Raw genomic sequence first — 27,929 nt, forward strand, 5'->3', positions numbered from 1 at the left:
CAACACCAATCTGTGGTTATTTACAATTCAAGACCTGCCCTTACCCCAGATTCAACTGGATGATCAATGTAAACTCTAGTTAATTCTCCATGTAAATAAGAAAGCCACCAGCTGCACTCCAATTTGGACTCATAAACTTGTGGAACACCTTCCATAAACAGAATACCAAGGTGACATAACTAATATACATTAATAACAAATATCTTATTTTCAGTTTTTATATTTTACATTGCCATACGCATTTGCCTTTGACAAAGTACTTCTTACTGCGGTGGGTTGGCACCCTGCCCAGGATTGGTTCCCTGCCTTGTGCCCTGTGTTGGCTGGGATTGGCTCCAGCAGACCCCCGTGACCCTGTGTTCGGATTCAGCGGGTTGGATAATGGATGGATGAAAGTACTTCTTATATTAGCCATTTAGCACTGACTTAATTATTCCTGAAATTTGACTTCTAGGAGCTATTTTTAATCTAGGAGATTACATTTAGGATGTATGTCAGGGTTTATGCCTCACACAGTTAACATACGATATATAGTAGCCACATAAGATGGATATTTGGGATATAAGCTTGGTATTTTTGACATATACAGAAAGGTGATTTACAATTAGGATATTTGATATTTTATCTATATATATAAAATCCCTATGTGCGTCCAGGTGTCCATGTGTGGGTGTCTTCTGGTGAAGTGCGCATGCGCGGGGCACGGTGCTATGCGCGATATTACTGTCAGAGAAAGTTAGAGGCATTTTACGGAAATACAAACCAGTATTACTGCGAGAGGAAATTAAAGGTACACAATACAGTGAAGCATATTACAGCCACATACAAGCCAGTATTACTGTCAGAGGAGATTAAAGGCATATTACCGACGTGCATGCCTGTATTACCGCCAGAGAAAAGGTATATTACGGACGTACTGACGTATATTACGGACGTACAAGCCAGCGGACGTACAAGCCAGCGGATGTACAAGACGGTATCCTTCAATATGGGCGCGCACAAAAAGGCGAGCCTCAAAAGGACGATCGCAATTGGGTGCAGCGAATAAAGGCGCGCGTAAATAAAGATCTGCACCTGTTGCTCTTCACATCTTCCAGAGCCATTTGAACTAAATTATCTACGCGCCCTTATTGAATAGAGCCGTACAAGACAGTATTACTGTCACAGAAAATTAAAGACACACAATACACGGCGGCAGCCCACGAAGAACGGTCAGCTCAGCAAGTAAACATCAACAAAAGAAAGGCTGAAAGAAAGAAAAATACGACCAACAAAAAGAATGAGGTCAAAGTCCCTTGCCATTTAATATAGACTGTTCCTACTAATGTTTATGCACTACTGTTCTAGCGCCCGTTATTGTAACGGGCTAAATGACTAGTAGGTTTATAATTAAACAGTCATTACAGTATCATTATTATCATGCATACAGAGTACAGTAAAATTCCTACTTATATGTGCCAATAAATGTGCAACATACTGTCACTCTCCAACACCATGATTAGTAAGTTTAACAACCATACCTTGCAACATTCGCCTTTCTTGCCTGAAAATCTTGTATAATAATTATTATACTATTGCAAACAGAACATTAAAATTCTGTTTTGACAATAGGGTAGAATAATCACCTCCACACAAGGACTTTAACTATTTCCTATACAAACTGACATTTTTTCCTAAGAATTTTTTCTTTTATTTATTGACGGTCCTGGAAGCATATCTTTTAATAGGAAATATTCTTGTTGTATTTTATTATATTATTTTTCACTTTGAAAGTACATTTCAGAGTTAAAGAATTTCCATAAAGACCTTGAAACCCTGAACTATTAATAAGCGATACATTTGCCACAGAAGCTGGATATTGAAATTGTAGACTGATATTTGCCAAGTAACTGGGAAATCTATCATATAATCTGGATATCTGACATTAAAAAATGAATTTGATATATCAACACTAGATATTTTCCATATATAAGACATTTGCCATACAAGATTAATGTTTTTCATTTACACTAAACATTTCCCAATTTTGGGTTTTAGTAAAAAAACTGGCAATACAGGATACATACACTATAAAGATTTACTAATTTAACTAGTATTTATCACATGCATCCCGAAGTGGTTGTCTTTTCTTTTCTCTTATACCGTGATTATTCTTGGTACAAAAATAAACACAAATATCTATTTCAGCAAAGTGCTAGAACAAAAATGGCATTTGTGTTGTTGCTGGCTCTAAGCAAAAACATTAACTACAAAGAGTACAGTACAGTATATATAGTACTTGTAGAAATTGGAGACAGTCTTGCTGGAGCAAAATAATGGTTAATACAGAGTAATTTATAAATGTTCTTCCTTTTATTTTAAAATGCTGGGGACCCAAATAACTCAAATGTGTCATCTATTATAATGCCTCTATGAAAAACTCTGCCCTGATTAATTTAACAAAAACAGTGTGCTTGAGAAAATACAATAACACCACCTGCTGTCTGAGACAAATAATGCAAGCATTTCTAAAGAAAAGCTCTGCCTACATAGCTTTTGCAACACAGGGTCATTACCTTCTGTTATTTCATGACTCATAGTTGAGTTTCTTCCCAATAACTGTTAGGCAATATTCAGGAAATATAATTTGTCAGCTCTGTTCATATCACTAGCTAATAATAATTAACCTCTTGTTTTCTCTTAAATCTCTTGTAGTGTGTATGTGCACCTCTGATTTCCAGTGAATATCATAATTTAAATCCAAAGCGGTCAGGCCATGCTGTTTCCATTTTTAGTCTCAGTTGAACCCATTTGCTTCCTTTGACAAATTGTGGCAATTCTTTTCATCAACCTGTTCAAGCCCACTAAATTGTGACTATTTGCTTAGTGTAGCCATTCTGAATGTGACATTGCTTTAAAACTTTGAGCTAAAGGGGCCGGCATCCATTACCTTCATAGTTTTAATATATTTACAATTCTTTTCAACAGTGGTATTCATATACCACTATGAACTGTCAATCAAAGCTCCCAATTTCAGTTGGATAATTTGATTAAAGCAATTAAACCTTAACTCTACTCAATACCTAAGGCAAGGGAAGGGAGAAATGCTTTATGGTTTTTGTAACTGATTTTACACTAGCAACAGGAAACAAAGAGACCGATAGCCTGTTTCCAGGTCCTTTTTCATTATGGGGAAGAACTGAAAGAACATGTTACTGATATACTGATTGTATCAAATGCAAGAATCTGATATCTGTGCACTTATTGAACTAGAGTGCATGTGGGAAGTTACTGGTGTGCTTATATTTTCTTTTGCTGCTTTTTATGCTTTTCCTTAGGGTTTTTAGGCACATATTCACAATGTGCATAACCCCTGTTTTGTAATCTTCTTTCACACTTGCCTACATAAAACACCTCATTTCCAATTTAACTCTCACTGAACACGGTCAGTACCTGCCCGTCAAATACAGTTGTTGATGCCTTTAGCCTAAAATGGAGTATTCCCCAAAAGGAAAATAAATCTAAAAAATGCAAGGGTTTTAAAAGGTTAACAGAGAAATAAAGTTTTGAGTACTGCTCATAATTTGCACATTACTATCTGTAACTCATCAATGGCAATAATGTCACTTTTGACTTGGTGAAATGTTACCAGACTGACTCATCCTCCAAAATCAAGGCAGGAATCAACAATGCCAAGAAATACCACCCATGGCTCCAGGAATTTTCAGAAAAACATAATGGAATCAAAACAAGAACCAGACTGAAACTGGTTTATCATGATGCTTGATTTCTAGGAAAAAGCAGCATTTAATAATTGTTTGCATTGGCTTGAAGTTATCAAGTGGTTTTTATATAAACATTATAAGCATCCCCAAAGTGTTACACTGTTGAAGTCACCAAAAAAAACTCTGCACCTATATTACAGTTGTGTTAAATTATGAACATATAAAAATGCAAACTACAAAATACATTTTCTTTTGATAACAGCTGCATAATTATAAAGCCTTTTTCAACTTTTGTAAGAGTTATATTAGTTGTAAGAGTTATATTAGTAGAGACTCAGGTGGAATTTATGCATTTTTTAATGTTAGGGATGTATATTGTCTAAAATAGGTTGCTTCTTAACAAAGCAAGTATTGTAAGAAAGCATTTCTTTTATTCATATGGGAATTTCCAGCTTCTTATCATCAGCTGGTAATCTGCTCACAGATATAGTAGATACCTATTGTTATGACAGGGGAAGTTAATTTCTGCCACGTTACAGAAACTGTCCAATTTGTAACTTGCTTTCATTGTTTGCAAATCAGAAAGAAACATCTGAGTCAAACAATAAAGCATACAATTTAAAACATTTCATTTTGCAGAATGGTTATTATTGTATAAACAGGTGTATACATTGTGTGCTTATATAATATATTCAATACATGTGTTCCTATTGCCTATGTTTATTTTCACAGAAATTTACAAGAAGGTTGCAAGCAAAAAAGTGACCAGAGGCTCCATTAGTGCAGTCACACTTTCAAATCCAAATTTTGCAAATGCAGAACAGGAAGAAGAAAAGAAGTCATGCTGCGGACGCTTTTAAGAAAGTATGAGTGGAATGAGGAGACATTTCTTCCTTCGCTGGAATGATACTTGGGAAGAGGGTGGTTGGGACTATGAATAGGGAATGTTATCTTGTATGGGCTACTCTGACATGGCCAGGCATATTTTGTAAATGGCCATAGAGGGTAATGCATTTGCCAGTGGATTACCAGAAGGGATGTTTTTTTACACAACAGGCAGAAAATTCCCCATGAATGATATTTAAAGAAGTTTAGGTAAAGTCCTGAAAGCAGTCAACATAAAAAAAGAAAGCACAGAGGCTAATGAAGTGGCAAAGAGTAATGGTATTTTTTATCCAAAGATATCTGAACTTCTAAATGAATTAGTGCGATCTTGAGGTCTGAAAAGCAACATAAAATATACTCAGAAAAAGATTGTCTGCCCCTTTTAAGTAAGGCAAAAAGGAGAATTCTGGTATTCTGGTATAGAGTCTGTGATTGTTTTTCAAAGCAAACATTTAAATTTGAGCTAACTTGAACTTCACTTGAAGGCTAGGCAATAAGTGTCCAATTAAATAATATTTATTCAAATTATGATTGCCAAACTGTGTTCAGTCTTCAAGCCATCCTGTGAAATCTTTGAATATCTCAGCTCAAGAGAACCACTAAAGCAACATTTGCTGTAAGGCCTATTTTAATTGCCTTTAGTCCATTAATACTGAATCATAAAATTATTGTTCGCTGCATGTATAGTGTACATTACATTATGGATCTTACTTAACTGCACATTTCTTTCAGTGCAAGTCACAATAACAACAATGATCTCATTTTCAAAGTGATACTTTATAACATACATATTGTGATTTATAGTTTGGCAGAGTCTGTCAGAGTGCCACAAGATAGATATTAGAACTCAAATGTAATAGTGCCAAAAAATGTCCCAAAAATATACAAATAAAGGTTGAAAAGGTTATCATAAAGAGTAAGCATAGCAGAAAATTATTAAACACAAAACTAAGCATTCCTATCTTTATATGCCTTATTCTATAGCAAGAAAACTCATAACTAGATGGAGTCGTTTGTACAGTTCACAAGTTTTCCTGCTATGAATTTATCACTTATCTACAAACAAACTTCTCTCCCAGAATCAGTTCTCAAGTTTTGACTCAATAGTTCTTGTGGCAGAGAAGGAAATTAAACTCTCAGGGGTCAAGAATGTTCTACAAAAACAGAGGGCTGTGAAAGCCAGCATGGCCTTTGGACCACAGCACCCTTTATCCTACCTGTATTTAGTAAGTCAAATACCCGTCATATTTATTTAGTCACCCACCTCAATGAAGCAAAGTGATAGCCTTGTCACAATGGAGAATCTTTCCCTTCCCTTATAGCTCCTCTTGGAGAATTCATTTGGGCAGTAATGCTTTTGCCTGTTATGCAATGGATAAATAGCACCTGTGCAACCTTCTTGGCATTCACAGGAGTTCCCAATTCACCACATGCCAACAAATGGCCCTTGTGAAGCCCTTCTACTTTTTCATATCTCCTTATTTCCCCTTCTGAAGCTGGCAAAACCTTACCAGATGGGAAACCTGCTGCAATACACAAAAACTGCTATCAGCTCTAAATAATTCTATACTTCTTACTAGAGACACCATATTTCATTCTTTTAATTACCTTTACCCCAATCCAGAGGATTTAAATTCATTCAAAATATGAAAGCAAAAATATGTTCTGTACAAATATGTACATTTTATTTTATTAAACCACTGCAATGGATAACTATATATGATATACATTACAGAACACAGCAAATGAATAAATCCATATTTGATAGATAAACACATTTTCAGTATTTCTCATCTTAATGTAGTTTTCCACAGTGTCTCCAGAAAGTACATATGCCTTGTGGATTTTTTCAGTTTTTGTTAAATTAAAACCTCAAATTAATTATGTATGATTATGTGTCTTAACATTTTCCTATGAAGGCACTTTAAAATGCCATAGACAAGACAACTAAAAAAACAGGAATAAAAATGGTTGTATGTTACTAAGTGTTCAAACCTTTTGTTATAACACTCCAAAACAAAGTTGTGTATATGTTTTATTTGTTTATAAAATCTGTTATAATCTATAATGTTCTGTATCAAAATTTTAAGATCTGGGAAGAGTATGTAAAACTGTGTAGATTGTTGATAATTGGAAGATGGTCATGCAAAGACCACCTAGACCATTTCCTGAGCAATCTGCTTTGCCAAACAGAAAAACTATGTTTCCAGAAACCCACTGAGCACATTGATGACAACAGGGGAGTTAATAAATAAGACGGCTGCATAATAATTCTAATTATGATATGCTTACAGAAGAACTACATTTCCAGCATATCACAAATTTGATTATGTCCTCTGTGGGAGAGCAGCTATTATGTTCTATGTCTTGCACAAACTGAACACAGCTCATCACCTGCCTAACACCATCATTGCCATGAAGCACACTCATGACAATATTCCACAATGCTACTTTAATGACAAAACTGGAATATGGGTCATACCCAAATAGATGTTTAAGGACAACTATCTTTAGTCTGCTAAAAATTGCCACATTCCAGCAAGGTCAAACAACCCAAGCATGTAGTCAAAGTAAGTGAGAATTGGCTTCAGAAAAGAATGTGAAATATGTAGAATGGCTCACTTAAAATGCAAACTGGACTTCCATTACAAAAACGGATCCCATTCAACTTGAATGTCCTTGAGGAAATAAGTAACGAGAAAAAATTTTAAAAGTAAAGTTGTTATAAACATACCCAAGAAAATTCATGCCTGTGATTGCTGCCAATAGTTCCTATGCTGGAGCATTAGCTGGAAGAATATTCAAGTATATTTTTGCCTTTAGGATTTTTTTTCTTTAGAATATAAAAATATGTTTTGCCACTTTAAATGTTACAAAGGACAGCACCATAAAACAGTACAGTACATGACATTGCAGCATTATGGCTTCTATGTCTGTTTGCAGTGAATGTCACGGTTGCACGTCCTCTCAATGTACTGCTCCTTCCTACATCCCAAAGAGGTCCATGTAAGCTTAATGAACCATAATGTCCGATCTGGTATGAAAGTGAATAAGTAGAAGTATGAGTGTGATTTACAGTGGATTGGTGCCTTATTCATGGATGGCCACTTAAGTCAGTCTCTGATTTATTGTATTCCTCAAATTTTTAAAATGATGATAGTTGATAGTTTACATCCATCCATTATCGAATCACAGCACTAAAAGCACTTGAAAATATCTGAAGTCCATGAAACAGAACTTGAAAAGAAGTCCAGAACAGAACTTGAAAAGCCAATAAAAAGGAAAATACTTTATGTATGTAAAGTATTCCCATCCTACTTATGACCCAATTCATAAGGGCTCCAGGCTTAGAAACAGATTGGATTTTGAGAAACTTGAGTCAATCGTAATCAAGCTGAGGTGTAGAATGTATATGCTGATTTAAGGAGGCAGGAACACTCAATACAGCCTTTAGCCCAATTGCATAATTAAAAAACGCAGACTGTTTTCAGTATTTTCTTAGAATGACCTACAGAAGACACTGTCTCTGTGACAGTATAGTCTCCTACAGTATCAAAGAATACCTTGAGCACATCTTATATTATAAAGATTACAATCAAGAATCCATTAGTTCCCCTAGTAGTTCATCTTTGAAGTTATGCTTTTCCAGAGGATAAAAGTACATACTCCTACCTCAAGCAGATATATGGGAAGGCTCCTCAAACACCTCCTCTTTGTTAAGAGCTCTTCTTTTTCCCTATGGTGCGGCCACATGGTGGTTCAAAGTTAAATTGCATATAGACAATCCATGTAGGTATCAATGGTTCTATTTTATTCCTCTGAAAACCTGTTGGGGTCAAACTAGTACATTTAAAACCTACAAGGATAACACAGCATCACAAGAAACCTGGCTAAAATGTTCTTTTTCAGGTACTTATTCTTGTGCTAATTGGAGGTAGGTATTCTTTGGTCTCACTTAGACACACAAAAACAAAGACAATATTTTTTAACTATTCAAGAGCAGTCCATGGAGGTCTGTAGTTTGCAAAGTATTTCAGTCCAGCCATTGTATATTTTTATTGGACTCTTAATATCACTAGTTGGTATAACAAATGAAAACTGTTTTTCATTAACCATATTAAGTTAGCTGTTTTTTCTATCCTTCATCTGGCAGTCAGACACTGCATTGTGTATTTTGCATTTAATGTTACAAATCTTAATAAAGGAGAATTACATTTGTCACTTCCTCTTGATAATTAAATTTTTATATAGAGCTTTACCTCTCATTCATGCCCACACAGCAGCAATTAACAAAGGTTAAATGAAGATGCAGCAGTTACTGCATATTAGTAATATTTCCACTTCTGTGATCACCAGTAAGCAATAGCTTAAATACAATATATGTATTGTCTTTATTTTCAAGGATCAGCTCCTGGCTCCAACCCCATGTTACGTAAATTTTAAATTCCAGCGAAAGTGCATAAAACATTTTTCTGGAATGATACAAAAGAGTATTTACTCAACTTAAACCCAGACTGGGCTGCATTCACTTCTGTACTCTATAAGATATTCAGATGTATAGCTACACTGTACAGGTCTAACCTTACAAGTCAAGCACTCAGCCTTGTCCCAGTTGATTCAGCCTTCTTGCTCTGGTTTCAGCAGCAGTTCCTGTTTCCATTTGGTTGCCATTCATCCCCTCCAGAAATGGAGTTTGCCATTAACATATACTCACCTCCTTAAACAACTACCCCCCCATTAACATTAATTCTACAGCAAAAGATAAAACATTAACCATAGTGAGTTGTTTAAAATAAAGAAAAAATACAAAATCGTTAAATCATTTAAGGACTCATGCCATCTGAGGGTTCAGTCCTACTCCTGGAGAATCTCACTATATAACAACATGGAATCCAGTTTAAAGTTATATACATTAACAGATCTAGCATATACAGTACTGCAATGGCAGACATTTTCTCTCTGGCTCCATAACATAATCTGCTGTAACATCTAGGAGAGTAAACCAAACACATTATATACTTTCTCAATAAATTCCTAGTTAAATGTTTTAGTACTGTATACCAAATACTAAATAATAAATTTCTTACTAAGCATATTAAAGCTTTTGGATCAGATTAATCAGCATCTTAATCCAATGATACAACAGGTGAATAAATAGATTAATTTGAGCCTTAAACACATATTTAATTAAAAGGCTCATACATTGGAGCAAGCCTTAAGTCACATTTATTAATTTCATGTTTGATAATAAAATAATTTATCCAATATAAAATATAAGTTGCAGTGTACATCACACTATGCAAAGATGCCTATAAAAAGATTCCATACAAAATATGACACATGCTTCGTACTCTTTCAGTGAATACTGATGCTGGAATTTTGAGAATCAAGGAAAAAGGCTACTGAAAGATATTACAAGTGGTGTCAAATTCTGTGTAGTATTTACCAATTTCTTGAAATTGAACCTCCTTGTCACCCCAAAAACTGAGTATACTATGTTACATGTCAACTATAACCTGAACAGCAACAAAACGAGAATTAAAATATGGAAGATAAAATGTCAAATAATTAAAGGCAGAATAAGATGCATAGATAGTGATTATGAATATGAAAGGCCAACGGTGAAAAAGTCTAAAATGATGCCTCACATGCTTACATTTGAAATTTGTGATTTTTAGCCATCTAGGAGTACACTTCTTAGAGGACTTGGACCACCTGAAAAGAATCAAATATCACAAAAATTGTCATATTCATGATCAGTAACCTTTGAATAACATACAATGACACTCCACATGCCTATCCTACCAATACCCTTTTTTCCAAAGTTTTGTGAAAAGGAGTAACTTTATCACCTCATATACCATTAGGGGGGTGACCCCTGGGGACAGTTGATGTGGCATGCACAACTTGAAGCACTTCTGATCACTACTCTTTATCATAAGTGTGTAATTTCCGCTACAAAATATGGCATAAAAATAGGCAGATTTTTTTTTTGGGTCTAAAGACCCAAACATAAGGGAAACATCAAAAAGGTTGATACCTGGCATAACTAGACATCAAGATAAGTTGAACAGTATATAATATGTAAAGGCTTTCTTGTACTGGTGAGTCAAAAAAAATTAAATGATTTCAAAGTTTCTAAGTACCGGTTACTCTTATGAATGCAATAACTAAGTTCCCTGTTCAACATTAAAGCAAGAAGCCCGTAAATGGAAAAAATCTTAATTCACTGAAGTAGACAACCAAAAAATGTTCCTCCAAGGGGGAAAGAAAACTACAAAGCTAAAAGCTATTAGTCTAAAAAAAATTAGCAACAAAATCTGGTCTAAACTTAGTATGAAAGGACCAAGTCACAAACAGCAAGCTAAAGCTAACAATAAGTAGAAAATTACACTTGTCTTAAAAAGGCTTTAAAAAAAGTAACCTCATGTGAAGCCCTAATAGCAACACACCTGCACAATTAGGAGTCCCTGCCTTCCTGGGCTCCACATTTTAAGAAAAAAATAGAAAACAATTAAGCAAAATTAAACAATTACAAAATATGGGAAATGGTTATAAGATAATTAACTAAAACAGGTCAAATTCTGAATAATAACATAATTCTAATAAAGAAACTTAAAAGTATAACAAAGTAAAGACACTGAAAAGACACTGAGAAATCAAAAACAAACTTGCGGTCGGTGCCAAGCATGACCCTGACATACTTTGCATTAGCTAGGCTGATTATATTTAATTATTTTCTGAACAATGAGTGCTTCATTTTTCAGTTCTCCTGAAATTTGAATTAACTGTGCAATGGCACACATGTGAACCCATCAAGCTTTCTCAGGGTAAATATAGATAGGTTTGTACTGTAAATGCTAATTTTCTGATTCACTACTATTTAAACATACCTATTAAGCGCATCTCTGTAAAACATGGAATGGTGTTTTGTGCAGCATCCATGTGCTTGGTTTGCTTATGGATGGGAAGCAAAAAAATTATTGAATTGTTATAACGGGTATTTGAAAAACTGAAGTGGTATATTCAAAACACACACATCAATCTCTAAAGTGGAGAATGAAAATACAATTATTAAAGACAATGAACAAAAGATCATTAGCAGAAAACTCTTTAACTTTGTGATCAGTGACAACAATGATGGAAAATGGAAAATACTTATAACAAGAAACACATAGTACATAATCAATAAGCTTATGAACATATCAAAACATTAATAGTGGGGCTAGGACAAGAAGAGCTTATGAATTCAGATAAGTAAACATTAATAAAGAAATGTTTCCTCCCCATACAACAACAAGAGAGGCAAAAAATGTTTACTGAAATATTATTCATCCATTCATTTTCTGAACCCACATTCTCCAGTACAGGGTTGTAGCATACAGTAAATGAAGTACATAGGAAAAGCATTTTTGTCATCAGTCTTTGAAGGTGAGGATCAGTGTTTAAAGGTTAAGATAAACAAAGTGGAAGGAATTAATATAGTATATGTATAATAAAATACAAAAAAAGAAAAAGCCTTAAAACTCTTATTTCAATCAAACCAGGCTGGATTTAAATCTATCAGTATATGCTAGAATATTTATGCAAGTGTCCTACACAACAAAATTTGGACCCTGATTCAGTTCCTGGCTGAGGTGCCTTCTATGTGCAGATTACATGTTGTCCTCATGTTCATGTAAATTTTCTCTTACAGTTCAAAGGCAGGTTGTGAGTTGGTAAGAAACTGTAAATTGCAAGATGTAAATACTCTATTTGGGCCATTAGAAAAACAACATAGGCTATGATTCACTGCATTCAGACCAGGAATGGGTAGAATTAGAAAATGCACAGTTGAAAGGATGGTTGGAAACCTCAGAAACTGATATGACAGCAATTATCTTTATATTTGAATAAAATGAACAGTGATTTTTTTTTTTGTCTGACTGTGTTGTATGCTGTATAATTTGTGACTGAAAAAGTGCTCAAAAATTACATCAGTAATAAACATCCTTTCAAATAAGCCTGTAAATATTAAAGAATGGAAAATCCCGTCATCTTTAACAAGAACTGGCCATTAAATGGTTTCTTGGTAGACAATTTACTTCTGTAAAAGAATATCGTTAATCTATCAGTCATTCCACCCATTTTATAAACCTGATTATCCTGGGCACGGTCATGGGGATGTTGGAGCCTCAGTGTACATTTCAAACATAAATGTAATATAACATTCTTAAACTCCTTAATCCATTTCATGATCACAGAGAGCCAGTGCCTATTCCAGCAGCACTGGGTGCAAGGCAGGAAATAGCCATGGCCCACACACAGACATCCCTATACAGGGCTAATTTGGGACTGACAACTTATCCTGAACATTTTTGGAAAACATACAAGCCTTGTGCAGACATCAGTCAGCAGCGCTAACCTCTACACCACCATTCCAATCTAATAATGAGTATCACTTGAACAATCTTAGTGTGGTATGGTGACACAGTTGTAGCACTGCAGCCTCGCAAAAAGGAGGCCAAGGTTCGTGTCTTGAGTTCTTTCTATATAGAGCTTGCATGTACTACCCATGTCCATATAGCTTTCCTCTCACAGTCCAAAGACAAATAGGCTAGGTGGATTGGCAATTTGACATTGGCCCTAATGTGTGTGTCTGTGTGTTTACCCTGCAATGGACTGAAGTCCTGTCCAGAGATTGTTCCAGTCCTGCACCCAGCGCTTGCTGGATAGGCTCCACCTTCTCTACAACCCCACTCAGGATAAAGTGGGTTTGGAAGATGGATGGATGGAAGAACCATCATACTTTTTATATTCTACATAATTTTACATAAATTGGCACTTTTAAAGCTTCCATTCCATCTTTATTTTATGTACTCCAAACGGGTTGCCAGAGGCTCCAGTCAAAACCACCTGCTACACATGTCACGTTCATGCGATAACTTCTGGATCACTATACAACCTTTACTAATCACTGAACTCCCTTAGTATATTATTAAAAAGTACCATTACAGCATCAAGTTTTTCCAGTGTGAACACATTTTTGAACAATATTAATTATTGCAGGTCACTTACATGCTTTCTTGATTGTGAAACTAATTATAGTTGTACATATCCTATTCCTTTTGCATATACTTATAAAAAATAACATTTTGGGGTGTCATAGTTGGGCAAAGTGGTTGGTGCTGCTGCCTCAGTAATCTAGCATCCTGCATTGGTTGTCCATGTGGAGTTTCTATGGGATTGCCTCCCATGTCCTTTAACATGTGCGGGTTTGGTTACAAGTGTGAGTGTATGTATGAATATGCCTTGAAATGGAGTGGTGATTTGAGAATGTTACGTTATATTATTTTAAACGTATACCACATGTATACACTTTAAAGTAGTTGTGTATTTGATAAACGTTTTGCTTGTGGCCCATTACTTATAAAACTGAAAACTGTTGTGCCCAAAAGTGACATCTTTGGTATTACACTAGTATGCTAAAAAGCAATTTTCTTATATATATATATATATATATATATATATATATATATATTTTTTTTTTTTTTTTTTTTTTTTTTTTTAATTGCACGTTTTAATTACGCAACTTGAACAGCTACATCTGTAACAATTTAAGGAGTAAATCATCGGCCTAAACTAAACTGCAACGGTCGGGGTGGAGGCTGGGTTGCACAACCAGCGGTGCAACGTCATTAGACAGAACGTCAGCACAAGCTCGTGTTATCATATTGACGTTACCGGGTTAAAACACTGTTCTCAAAGACATCCCTTAAAGCAAATTTATTACAGTGTTCAAGTAAGTCCAATTTACATACCTGGAGACGACCTGAAACGGTAACGTCATCGGGAGTGGCCTTTTGCTCAACAGCATGACTGCCACGCTCTTTGACCAATGAGAGTGAAGAATGCCCCAGGTGTTTCCCTCAATCTGTCCAATAAGGTGCGTGATAAGGCGGGGTGAGTGGGGTTGGAGGGCTGAGCTGCTGTGTAGCAAAAAACAATGTAAAGTTAGTCGGAAGTTTGCGTTTGCGAAGACAGCGGCAAGGGCGAGGTGGCTGCAGGTAGTCCTAGTGTCCTGTTTTATAGAAGGGCATATTGCTTTTTTAATTTCAGCCTGTTCCCTGTCAGGAACGCGAGCTGTTCTTTCGAGGCGTAGCTGAATAGTACATTGCAGCAGGAGTGTCGACAACGAAGATACAAGAAATGAGCGGAAGGGAAGACGAGTACGACTACCTCTTCAAAAGTGAGTAATGTAGTAATAGTGGAGGACTGGGGAATGTGGACCAGTAAAGACACCTGCTCGCATCATTCTTTGTAATGAGAATGTATGTACTGCATCATTAACGTGAAGAAGGATGAGTCCCACCGGAGTGGTGTTTGTCGAGCTCGGTCGTCCTAGCGATACAATATACGGTATTCGCCACGGAGGCCCCGCTTTTTCGGACCAGCTGACATCACCTTGACGTACAGCCGGAGGGGAAGGCGGCGGTATTGTAAGAACAAGCCCTTTCTTTGTCCCATCGGGTGAAGGGCTGTTGGTTCCTCATTCCTTTCTCCCTCTCCCTTAAAATACCGGCAATCACTTCCACCTGCGGGGTGTGTATGTGGGTAATCGTGATGTTTGAATCATGTTTCAAGTAACCGAGACTACTTTTTTTTTTTTCTTCTTTTCACAAACGTAGTTACCTTCAGAATCTCAGTTGGGCTTGATTTGAAATCAAACGCATAAAACCCACCCCCAATATGCAGTGTGCTGTGGATACTGTGGAGAAGGATGAGGAAATGCAGTTTGTTCGGTACACCCAGCATTGTGTTGCTCGAGTATAACGCCTATTCGCGGCTTCCGCATACTCCCCCGCAAGTTGCTGTGGGATTGATTGGTTACTGTTTTAATACCGTGTGCGGATCCATATGCACGGAACTTTCAAACTTTCATGCTGTTTCATTTTTTATTAGGGAACGTGTCAAATGTATTGAATGTGACTAATGTAACCGCCCACTTTAACGTCATCGTTTCTGTATCTGACTCGTAAAAGCTTTTGCGTTACTTTGGAAGCTATACAGTTACAGTTTTCAAAGTAAACTTATTTGATCCGGAAGAGAGAAAAAAACACGCTTTGGCATGTTCTAATGTTGACCTTTTTATGTATGTTTTGTTTATAGTAAGTACTATCATAAAATCGTTTTTAAAATCATTGATACTACTTAAACAGGAGTTAATTTTAATTGCAAATGTTGTTTATATCAAAATAGAAAGCAAGGCCAAAAAATCGTTAATCGAGTGCTTATCTTTATCACCCCTTTATTATAGTACTAACATTAGCTTTTACTCATTTGTTTGGCAGCAGGTTATTCTTAGAATTTAGTTAGCTAAAAGCGCATTCAGTGTAAAAAAAAAAAAAAACTCAAGTCGGACGTCACTTTAATTCGATGGCCATGTTTAACTGTCTTTTTGTTTTGTCTGTACTTCAGTAATAGGCCTTGTAAAGTGTAATACAGAGTGCATATTATAATTCCTGTAATCATTATAGGACAAAATTACTTTTATTTCTAGGGTGTTGACCTTGTTGATAATAGTGGGGCATCACTATCCAGAGACTCCAGTATATTCAGAACAGCGCTGCCAGGATCCTGATGAGGGTGCGAAAGTATGATCACATCACCCCAATCCTGAAAACCCTTCACTGGCTCCCTGTTTCATTCAGAATAGAGTACAAGGTCTCCCTTCTTACCCATCAGTGCATTTATGGACATGCCCCTCTTTATCTACAGGAACTCCTTACCCCCCATAACTCCTTACGTTCCCTCCGCTCTGTACTCACTAACACTCTTCAAGTCCCCAGAACTAAGCTCAGCAGCATGGGTGACAGGGCGTTTTCATTGGTGGCGCCGAGGCTGTGGAATGCCCTCCCTGATTACCTGAGAGCCCCACAGTCGACTGAGGCCTTTAAGCAAAACCTAAAAACTCATCTTTTTAGAAAGTCATTTTGTTAAAGTATTTTATAGACTCTTCTGTTCTTTTTTTTATTTTATTATTCTATTTTTACTCTGTAGCACTTTGGGATTGCTAAAATATAAAGTGCAATATAAATAAAATTTATTATTATTATTATTATTATTATGTATGAGCTGAACATGTCTCAATCTACCTCTCTTTTGGTGATTGATATAAATTCATTTGAATATGAAAAGGGCTGTAATATGGTTTACTAAGTGATATCTGAAGGTATGTGGGTGAGTCAAATGGAAATCATAAAATTGTACTAGGTTAAAAAATTGTAAAATTTTGCTTGAAGTTCTAAACTTTATCATCCAAATTAGCAATGACATTAATAGTGCTGAAGCAGATAAAAGCATGGGCCAGATGAAGTACATCATTGTAGCAGTATAAAGATGGCAGTACCACTGGAAACCTGCACCAAAGTGTTATCTGCTTTTTGAGCAGTGCAGGGGTGAATCGTGTTGAAATTCATCAGCGAATGAAGGTTCGGTATAGTGATGCATGTCTGTCACTCCAGCAAGTGACTGAGTGGAGTAGGATGTTCAGAAACAGCATGAGTTCTGTGACATACTCTCCTTGTTTGGGTAAATACGCACTAATAAGTGACTATAGTGTCATTTGCAGAAGTCAAATGCATTGTGATGGAAAATCGTTGAGCGAGAGTGAATGAAATGGCTGCACTTTTGGAGATTATTCAGCAAACCACATCGTCCATGATGTGCTCTACTTCTGAAAAGTGTTTGCAAGGTGGGTGCCACAGCACCTAACTCCAGAGTTGATGTCTGTCAACAGCTTCTGCAGTACTTTGAGGCAGAAGGGGACGGCTTTCCAGCAAGAATTTTTACTGGAGATAAAACCTGGGTTCATTCAACTTTTGAGGATCTGCACTTCTGTTTTCACATTGACCATTCATGCCAGATTTCACCCCAGTGATTAACGCATCTTTGGTCTCTCTGACCAATCAGTGATTGTCAGTAAGACTTTCAAGTAAGTTCAAGTGATGCATAAGTGGCTGGTCATGTGACCAAAAGATTTTTTTTTTTTTTTTTTCTCTCCATTTAACTCGCCCTAGTACATAAGCAATTTTAAAGTATATGAAGATGTCCTCAGTTGTTAAGGTAAATTAGAACTGTGCTTGCTCTATATCAGACCACAAACAACGCCAAAAATCATGTATTTCTGCTTTAATTATACTGGATCTGTATTCATATTGTTGGTTTATTGTATCGGCTATCTGTCTGCATGCATGCATTATTGGTCTGCTAATGAACAATGTGAATAGGAAGTATTTCTAATAAGTATTGGAAATATTAAAGAAAAAGCAATGTCTGTATTATATATAGATTCAAAAGTCAATTTTAAATTCTGGAATTGATTACATTTTGCAATTAGTTTGAGTGGTTTATGTAAAAAACGATTTGACATCTTTAACAAATACATCTACGTTTTGTAACATTTTTTGTGTTAAACATTTTATTTGAACTATTTGAGCTTTTGTGATATTTTTTTTTTTTTTGATCTGAAATAATGTGCCTAGCTTAAATGCTGCACCAACCACCTTTTCCAGTCTTGCTCCACAATGGCTGCACCATCAGTTTCTTTTTTTTTAATCTCTTGTCAAAGATTACATGATCAATATAGTGCACATGAAAAATCCTAAATATTTCACATATAGATAATAAAAAGTATACGTAGTGCACATGCAAAACTGAGATGCCACACACAAAAATATATTTTTAAGTCTAAATATAAAGTACACATGCATAAAACCAGTATCTTGTATCAGCAAAACAATAGTATATGCACTAAATCCATTGCATTTCAATGAAGAAAAGTAATACACATTTATATATGAAACCCATATTCTATATGCACAAATCCGTGTATTATGTATAAAAAAAAAAATAAAAAAATTAAAGTGCATACACACCTGTAACACATGCAGATAAACCTACAATATGAGGTAAAATTAAATTTATATTTTGTATTGCCCCTTGTATGTATTTGGTGAGTTGCAGTTTTTTTTTTTTTTGTTTTTTTTTTAAATGGTATTACCATGGTTGATTAAATCCAAGTATTGGCTGTAGCTGCTTGTCTGAATTGAAGTGGATAGGCAACAGCAAATAAGGTCATACCTGGTAAGCACTGACCTGTCTAGAACAAACTAGATGTTATATTGCAGTTACAAATGTTTCCCTTTAAATATATAGCAGTAGATTTCTTCCACCTTTCTGAGCAATATTTCTTTTTCTGGTTACATCAGAAAATGTAAAACTTTTGAAACTATGACAATAAGTCATTCACCACATGTACATTTCTTTGGTTCTGTCCAAAAGCTGTATTTAACACTTATTGTAAATATGTTGTGTGTTGTTTTTTTTGTATATTAATGGTAAGATATCAATTTGGCACTCTTAGGCCAGGTTTATACTTCATGTGATGCATGTTTCAGCGAACGCTCCTGCTACGCAAGCATTTTACTGTTTATACTTGCACGCGTACTTTATGTAAATCTGGAAGAATCAACCAGATGGCAGTGTGAGATTATCACCGTGAGAACAGGTTCGGCTTCGCTGTGTTGTGAATTGCCTGGAACACCCATTAAATTCCGATGACACCTTACCGCAGTATCTCTGAAAAGGATATTTTCTGATTAAATCCATCAATCCAGGGATGTGTCCATTCCAGCAAGCACTAGGCAGAAACAATCCTTAGACGGGGCATCAGCTTATCGCAAGGTGAATACAAGCGCTCACATACACTAGTGTCATTTTAGTGTCACCAAATCTGCATATCTTTGGAAGGAAACTGGAGCACACTGTGGAAACCCAGTAGGAAAACATGCACACTCCAAGCAAGGAACATCAGCATTGTGACTCCCTGCAAGACAGCAGTGCTACTGCTGCTCTGCCACTGTGTCACCCCCATATGTGTAATTATTACCAGTATTCATTATTTAAAAGAAATTAACGATTTATCTGTAAAATGTAACGTACATACTTTAATGCATTTCATTATGAAAGTGATAAGTATAAATCTAAGAATTCTAAATGTGCGGAGAGTTGGATTATCATTCATTTAATGTGTTGTGTGGTGATCTATTGCTGTTTGCTGCTGCTGTCAGGACAGGACGAAGCCCCAGAAATAAAAGATGGCACAGAAGGTGGTATGTGAGACTTTAAAACGTATCGTGTCATTACGATCGGGAATATGAATGCTTGAATATAAAAGCACAACGAATGCATCTGTATGTCTGCATTTTGCTTCACCACACCGAACCATTAATCAAAACATCGAAGTGCACACATCAATCCCATAGGATCTGCATAGAGGTTTTGTCACATGTAGATAGTAAACAGAGACTCTGACGTCCTATTCCGACTTTTGTCACACTGCACCCTCCCGCTCCGCCACCGTGTCACCCCCCATGTGTGCAATTATTAGCAGTATTCATTATTTAAAATAAATGATTTATCTGTAAAATGTAACGTACATACTTTAATGCATTTCATCATGAAAGTGATAAGTATAAAGCTAAGGATTCTAAATGTGCAGAGAGTTAGAATATCATACATTTAATGTGTTCTGTGTGGTGATCTATTGCTGCTTGCTGTAGCGATTAAAAACTGGGATGACGTTTATGACGGTCTACTTTAATTATAAAGTAAACTACGAGGTTAAAGTGGACATTTCGAGATTAAACCCGGAATTTCCACTTTAATCACAAAATACACGTTTTCACCATGTCCTTAATTTGTTTTCTCAGTGGTTCAATTACAGCACTGTACATTATGTTGCTGTTGCGAAGTTGCAAAAAAAAAAAAAAAAAAAGATGGCACAAAAGATGGTATGTGAGACTTTTAAAAATTTATTGTGTCATGATCGGGAATATGCGACGCTTGAATAGAAAAGTACCACGAATGCATCTGTATGTTGGCATTTTGCTTCACCACATCAAACCATTCATCAAACATCGAAGTGCGCACATCGCTCCCCGTAGGATCTGCATAGAGGCTTTCTGTCACATGTAGATAGTAAACAGAGACTCTGACGTCACGTTCCGACTTTTATCACACTGCGCCCCCCGACTTTTTGCTGGTACTGCAACTCGCGCATGCGTCGCGTTCATTTCTGAGGACCTGCTCGGAGGACACATGAAATGAATGCGTGGCAGCCATGATGCGGGTGCGTACACGTTCTGAGCGTGAAGTATAAACGAGCCCTAATACTTTGAGACTTGTTCATTTATGTAGACTCATGAGGGCAGTCTTTAAGTTGCACTTCTGAATGCTTTACTTTCAGAAGAAGAGCAGATGGCTTCAGTGAAAAAGAAACACTAAACCTAGGTTGGTTTGCAAACATTTTTAAAAAGAGTAAATAAGCTTGCTGAAAACCTTATAATACTGTGTGGAAAGCAGTGTGCTGTTTCTGATGTTACAAAGTGGCAGAGTCACACGTCCCATTTAGACAAAATGTGATGCCAATGGGGCTAACCACGTTTATTGTCTATGTTGACTGATCTTTTGGTGCAAGTGACACGTGCTTTTGAGGAGCATCAGAAATGCATATATATGTGGAAGCTATGCGGAAAGCAATTAATACTTATATGTCCTCTTGGGCTATCATTAAACTTTGCTATTCAAATTTATTTGAAAAAGGTCTTGTTCAAAGGTAAAATCTGATATTCGATTGTGAAACAATGGTTGGTTGGTTTTTGCCCACACTAGTTTTGGCACTGTGTAGTCTAGTCGTGCTATGTAGGGCTACAGTATTTTACTGGTCTGTTTTTGAGGCTTCCATAATGAGCTTTTCCATAAGTTTTCAAATGGTTAGCTTATCTTTATTAGTAAAATTTAGTCAGACTTGTTCAGTTTGTAGTTTGTTTTTTTTTTTTCTTTCTTTTCCTCCCCCATTTCCCCATAGTTTGATCTACAAGTGTACTCTAAGCCCTTTTTTTTTTTTTTCTTTTGAAGATATGGTTTGAATTTGATTCTGTCCCATGGACTGCTACTTTAATGAAAAGATTTTAGCATTTAAACAAAAGGAAAATAACTCATAATTCTGATTTTTGCTTTTATTCTGGTGGTTTAAAGAATATCGCCACCCAACACATTGTGTGTCGTCTCCCCCCCCGCCCCATATTAGTCCCTGTCTTGCATGGCTGCTAGTTTGACACGATGCCTAAAACAATGAGGAAAACCAATTCAGGCCGTCTTTTTACTTTTTATTTTTTACATACTCCTGCATCTGTAAAGGAGAAAAAGTAGATATATTGTATGGACTCTGACTTTACACTGTGATGATCCACTGTCTTACAAACTGACCCATCCTCCTCCTGATCTTAAACTGCTCAGCCTATACCTGTTTGGCAGCAAGATGCATTGCAATACATTTGTGCTGCAGGATTCCAGGTGAGTGTTGTAAGCAGGACCCACACAATAGTGTCAACAGCGCTTCACGACAATAATATACTAAGGCGTTTTGCCTGTGTTTATGGTTTGTATGGATTTTGCCTGCTTTTCGTGACCACTTTTAATTGGGAAACTTATTTTGCATTGTAGTACTTCAAGATAATAAAGTCGTAAACCAGTGCACTATGTATTTAATAAACAAGTGACAGAAGCAATGAAAAACAATGCAAATAATTATTCAAACCACTTTTATAGAAGAGGCTTGTATGGATTTTAGCTTGAATATGGATGATGACAGGAAGCAAACTCAATTTTTGGTGAATTTGAGTTAGCAGAAGACTGTGAATGAGTGCAGTCTGCAGTTTGCTTCCAATTCGGCATCATTCTCTCTGGCAACTGCAGCTTCTTTCATGGCAGCAAATTATATTTCTAGGAGCAGCAATAACACATTTAAAGTACAACCATTGTTTAACAGCTACTTTAAGAAAAAATTAAATGTGTATTACTGTTGCTCCTATGAGTTTCTGTTGGATGCATAGCACAGTATTCACATTTGAATACACAACTGTAATTTTATTTGAAGTAAAATTGTGATTCAATTACAGTAATCCCTCCTCCATCGCGTGGGTTGCGTTCCAGAGCCACCCGCGAAATAAGAAAATCCGCGAAGTAGAAACCATATGTTTATATGGTTATTTTTTATATATTTTAAGCCCTTAAATAAACTCTCCCACACTATTATAAACATTTCACGCACAATTATACAGCATAAACCCTTTGTATTCTCTTAGATATTAGGTAAGATTCGTTGAAATTATGTATGTAAACAGTAAAACCTAAATATTATTTTAAAGATATCGAGCGTCTCCGATTATCACATATGTTACAGCCATTACAACAGACAGGCCACCAGCAATAAATACGTACAATGCAAGAAAAATTGTATACAGTAAAATGTGTGTACAGTGACACTAAACTATGTACATGTAATAAGTACTGTACGTAAATAATTAATTATGGTTACTCACCAACAATGACACGACGACTTGTCCGATAACGATGAGTTTAATTTTACTGCATAACAAAGGATAGCGTTACAGCTCTTCTAAAGGAGCCTCTTCAGGCGACTGTTTAGCACCGCCGTTGTTCTTCTTCCATCACTCTTCAATCCAATTCCCTAAAGCAGATTCCATCCATACTACTGCCTTATCACGTCCACTTGCAACTCGTTTTGCGCCCTGGTTAAAGGAAACTGCAGCCGTAGATCTTATATGCTTTTCCTCCTTTTTAAATAAAAAGAATTGTGGACTCATTTATGCTGTAATGGTGTCCTGCAGCGGTGTAGCTGTTTCCTTCCTTCAACATATCCAAAACTTTTACCTTTTCTGCAATCATTTGCATCTTCTGTTGGCGCTTGGGCACGTTAATGCTGTATGAGTGAGATTAGTACTTCCTGGTTAATGCAGCACTCCGTCGCTGTGCCAATCAGCAGCACACAGGAACTTAACCACGTGCTCTGATTGGGTAGCTTCTCAGCCATCTGCCAATAGCATCCCTTGTTTGAATTCAAATGCATCCCTTGTTTGAATTCAAATGGGCAAATCAACTGAGGAAGCACACGTACTGTAGACCGCAGACATCCGCGAAGCAGTGAAAAATCCGCGATATATATTCACATATGCTTACATTTAAAATCCGAGATGGAGTGAAGCCGCGAAAGACGAAGCGCGATATAGCGAGGGATCGCTGTATATGTAAATACCTTTTTTGATAAATTTCCTGTTTATATGTGACTGTATTCTCTGAAGCAAAAAGGTGTGTTTTTGTGTGTATCTTTTTTTAAATTGGTATAAGACTGTGTGAAGTACCAGATTGCTGTCACCATCATGTGACTAACTAGATGCTTGCTGCGTATACAGCAGCTGTAGGGAGGTTCCATGTTCTGATGTCATGTAAAACGTGAATTAGATTAGTTTATTTAAGGACCTTTTTTACTTCCAAGCAATCATGTAGGCAGTGGTATTGTGAAAATTTTAACGTTAAAATAATTCACCCTGTCTATATAACATTTTTATGTAGAGTATGGCATGATTTGCATGTCTAAACTCTTGTTCGTTTACACAAGCTTATTACTTTCCGGACACTGCCTCATTAAATGTGTAAATTGTACATAGGTTTCATACAGATATAGTCTGATAAGGGTTCACTTGGTCATTGTAAAAATAAGTTCCACTAAAAAAAAAAAAGCCAAATGCTAACGCTCATAGGTCACAGATGGAGTGGACACACAGGCAAAATAACTTGAAGCATTAAGCAGCTGGTGGAGTTTAGTGGTATGAACAAAGTTATAATTAATAAGATTGCATTATTGTCATAATACACTGGCTTAAATCGGTGCCCACTGGTAGTTCATAGCTGGACGGCACTCAAGATGCCCCAAAACACAAATAAAGCACAAGTATTTTGAAACCAAAGTCACTGATGTTTATTGCAAGAAGAGTCCTAGTCCAGTATTTGTTGGTGAGATAAAGAACAAAAATCAGCCAAAAAAAGGGGTCATTAAGAAGTAAACAATCTGTAAAAATGTTCACGCAAAATAGCCATATCCAAAAAAGGACAAATTTAATAAATAACTGAAAACATTAGTACATAGTAGTAACAGGCAAGGGCTCAGAAAATGCACATAGTCCAAAGCTGCCAAAAAAAGATAATGATAGAAAGAAAAATGTCGGTTAATTGATCCAATGGCTCTGTAGTAGCCAGAACCCATCTCTCACGCCAGTACCGAAGCGCTCTCAATATCTGGGATGCACCCTGGCTAAACAAGGTTGTAAAATACCTTTTAAAGCTGCCAATGGATGGGGGTTGGGGGGGGAAGGGAACTTTACAATATACACAATAGCAACACCTATCCTCGCCTCTAACAAACTAATGGGACAGTGGCTTTTTAGGTATTTCCTACACGTTTGCTTAAAGGGAATGGGCATACCATTGTGAATTCGGAGGTTGGGGTCCATCCCCTTATTCTCATTTTATTCCTACACATAAACTAACTCACATTTCACACATCCTCAGGGATTACTTCTAAACTCTTAAACAATAGCAAAACATAAAATCTAAAAATAAGTAGAATGCTCTCCCACTTACCCGTTTCATTTCTCTTGACTGTTGTGATATCCGCTGCTTCCCGGCTTTCAGAAGCATAATGGAGTATGTTGTTGCGTGCTGAATGAAAATTGCCTGTCAACTGACTGTTAAAGCAGCTAGCCCTCTAAGGAAGAGGGCTCCTTGAAGCTGGTAAGTGAAGGCATTGTATGAAATCTAAAAATCTGTGTGGGGTGTGTTTTTATTTATTTTATTTTTTTTTTAATGCACTAACATTGAGTGTCTCGTGACGATTCATTTAACGTTACCATTTTTCTGCATTGCATCTGTCAACTCTTATGCTGTGTTAAATTTGGTTAAATACTGGCTGCTACTGATTCTTCTGGCCCACCGTAGCTGTCAAAGGACCCAGTGGTGTTTCTACTACTGTCACAATTGTTTGATTAGTTTATTTAACTTCACCTCACTACTCTAGTGGATGCAGTATTATACTTATGTGTAGTTTCATAATGTTACATGAATATTTACCATACTTTTGTTTTTGTTAAATTGAGTATTGGTGCTACCCGAGTTATTAAACCTATGTACTGAAAGTTTACTTGTTGCTTAGGAAGTAGGTGTGTACTACGATCAGATCTCAATCGTAATGAGTCCTAATGTTCTTTTTATATATAGTCAACAGTTGTCTTATGTGTCTGATCAACAAGCGATTTTTATAACGTAAATGAATTTAAGCAAAGTTCATATTTAGGTGCCCTCCTCCATTGTTGCAGGTAGTTGATAGTTTTTACTGCTTTAAATGTTCAAAACATTCTTGGCTAGTAGGTACTGCTTTCTGTCTGTCCGTTTTGTCTTTCATCTTCTTTAAGAAAACCTTTAAAAACCGTGTTACCACTGGTTGCTTACGTAATTGATCTTCCACCTAATAAAAGCAGCTTTCATTTAGTGTACTTTAATCTTACTCATATAGGCACTGGCATTCATGTGTGTATTTAGCATTACCTATGAATTTAATTAATGAAGCAGATGATTGACCGACTTTAGTGTGTTAACATGGGTGCAAATGTGAAGAGTATAGGAAAGAAAAAGCTATTTTTTTGAGGTGTATCCAGTTTGATGATTTCAACTCTATTCTGTCTTTCTTTTCCTTTTAATAGCATGTCTGTCTTTAGAAATGGTGTGTTTTGCATGTTAAGAGATTGGCCTGTCTGTCCCTAAGAGAACAAACTTCTTTATCACCAGTTGGAGGTAGACTCCTTAACCCTTAATTACTCGCAGCTTTTCTCATCTCAAGTACTTGCGCTGTGTACTTTATGCACCAGTGTTAAAATGGCAATTTATATGCATGCCATGCGGTTGTAATATAAAAAAACTGCAATAGTTTTATACATGTTTTTTTTAATGTAATGCAGTGTTTCCCAAACTCGGTCCTGGGAACCCCCTGTGGCTGCAGGTTTTTGTTCCAACCAGCTTCTGTTTTTAATTGAACTCCTGTGCTAATTAAGTGAACTGATATTTCCCAAGTTCTGTGTTTAGGGAACAATATAGAAATTAGAAAACTGTTTGCTAAAAAAAATATATTAAAATGTACCACGCAGTTATATAGGAATAATGTATTTTGTTTTCTTTTTAACAGTATTTTCATTCTACTTTTCTAGGTCTTCTAATTGTTTGTTTAATCCATCATTTACTAATTAGTGGGTCTGACTCTAAAGTAGTTGCAGCCTTTGATTATTCAGTGTTTGCCAGCGTGTCTGCTCTTCTCATTTTTAATTGTCGTAAGATACAACAAAGGGGGAAAAACTGCATAGAGAAAGGGCAAAATGTAAAGAAATCAACAAGAAAGTTAAGCATTTAAATCTATAGCAAAAGCAGAAATATTTCTAAATGTCTTTATAAATGTAAAAATCATGCTGCTGTGCTTTTCTGAATGTCGAATAAAAGAAAAATATTACCAGCTAATTAAATGAGGTCAGTGCTATCAGGTGTTGTCACTGATTAGGAATCCAGTTGGAACAAAAACCTGTAGCCACAGGGGTTCCCCAGGACTGAGTTTGGGAAACACTGATGTAATGTAATACCATATTACTGAATAGTATGACACAGTCTAGGACTACCTGAAAATAAACCTGATCCACTTCTCCAGTGCTCATTTGTCACACTTTCATCCACTGCAGCATTTGCACATGTATCACATTTCACTTCAGTTGTTGAATTTTCTTTGCAGACAAAATCATTGCAAGAACAACATCTCCTAATTGCCATACATATGCAAGTACCTGCGCGGTATTCCAAATGCACCATATGGAACTTGCAACTGTGCCCCCAGCCAGTTTTATGAATGAATGCACACTGGAGGGAAAACTTTGTGACATTGTATTTTGTAGTGAATCAAGCTGAGGATATATAGTGGATGCTAAGGTTAGGCTCAAGTGAAAGGACGTTAGACAAAAATAACTGAGATTGGTGGTTGTATTTTTTAATACACCTCTGTGAGTAGTTAAAGGTTAAATAGAATAGCTAGGTTAACCAGAATAGCTAGGTTAACCAGACATCCTGCATTTCTCATGTCCGAGTTCTTGGTATCCATGAGAATTGTGTACAACCTTGGAATATTCAGAAGTGTGTACACGTTTGGACATCACAAACTCGAACAATACTATATGGAAAGATGTGTTCAAGTTAGCTGTCCTTTGTGACTTTTTATATTGCTGAAAAGTGTGATGTGCATTTTCATGTGAGAATAAGAACATATTGTTCCAATATTTGGTTGCTATTGGAAACCAACGTTCCAGGTATACTTTGGTAGCCACTTGCAAACATTAAGACACCTGTTGC

General features: G+C 36.3%; 2 protein-coding genes across 2 annotated transcripts in view; both read left to right on the forward strand.

Moving 5' to 3' along the window:
* rab25b (RAB25, member RAS oncogene family b) overlaps positions 1 to 7,228 on the forward strand; it is a 59,982-nt gene extending 52,754 nt beyond the window's left edge. Inside the window, 1 exon segment of the mRNA XM_028794094.2 lies at positions 4,437 to 7,228. Within this exon segment, the coding sequence (XP_028649927.1) occupies positions 4,437 to 4,564 (128 nt within the window). The 3' untranslated portion in view covers positions 4,565 to 7,228.
* Positions 7,229 to 14,529: 7,301 nt separating this feature from the next.
* Positions 14,530 to 27,929, forward strand: part of rab11al (RAB11a, member RAS oncogene family, like) — a 75,693-nt gene continuing 62,293 nt past the window's right edge. The window contains 1 exon segment of the mRNA XM_028794093.2: positions 14,530 to 14,817. Within this exon segment, the coding sequence (XP_028649926.2) occupies positions 14,778 to 14,817 (40 nt within the window). The 5' untranslated portion in view covers positions 14,530 to 14,777.

The sequence above is a fragment of the Erpetoichthys calabaricus genome, chromosome 2 (genome assembly GCF_900747795.2).
Source record: "Erpetoichthys calabaricus chromosome 2, fErpCal1.3, whole genome shotgun sequence".
NCBI lineage: Eukaryota > Metazoa > Chordata > Cladistia > Polypteriformes > Polypteridae > Erpetoichthys > Erpetoichthys calabaricus.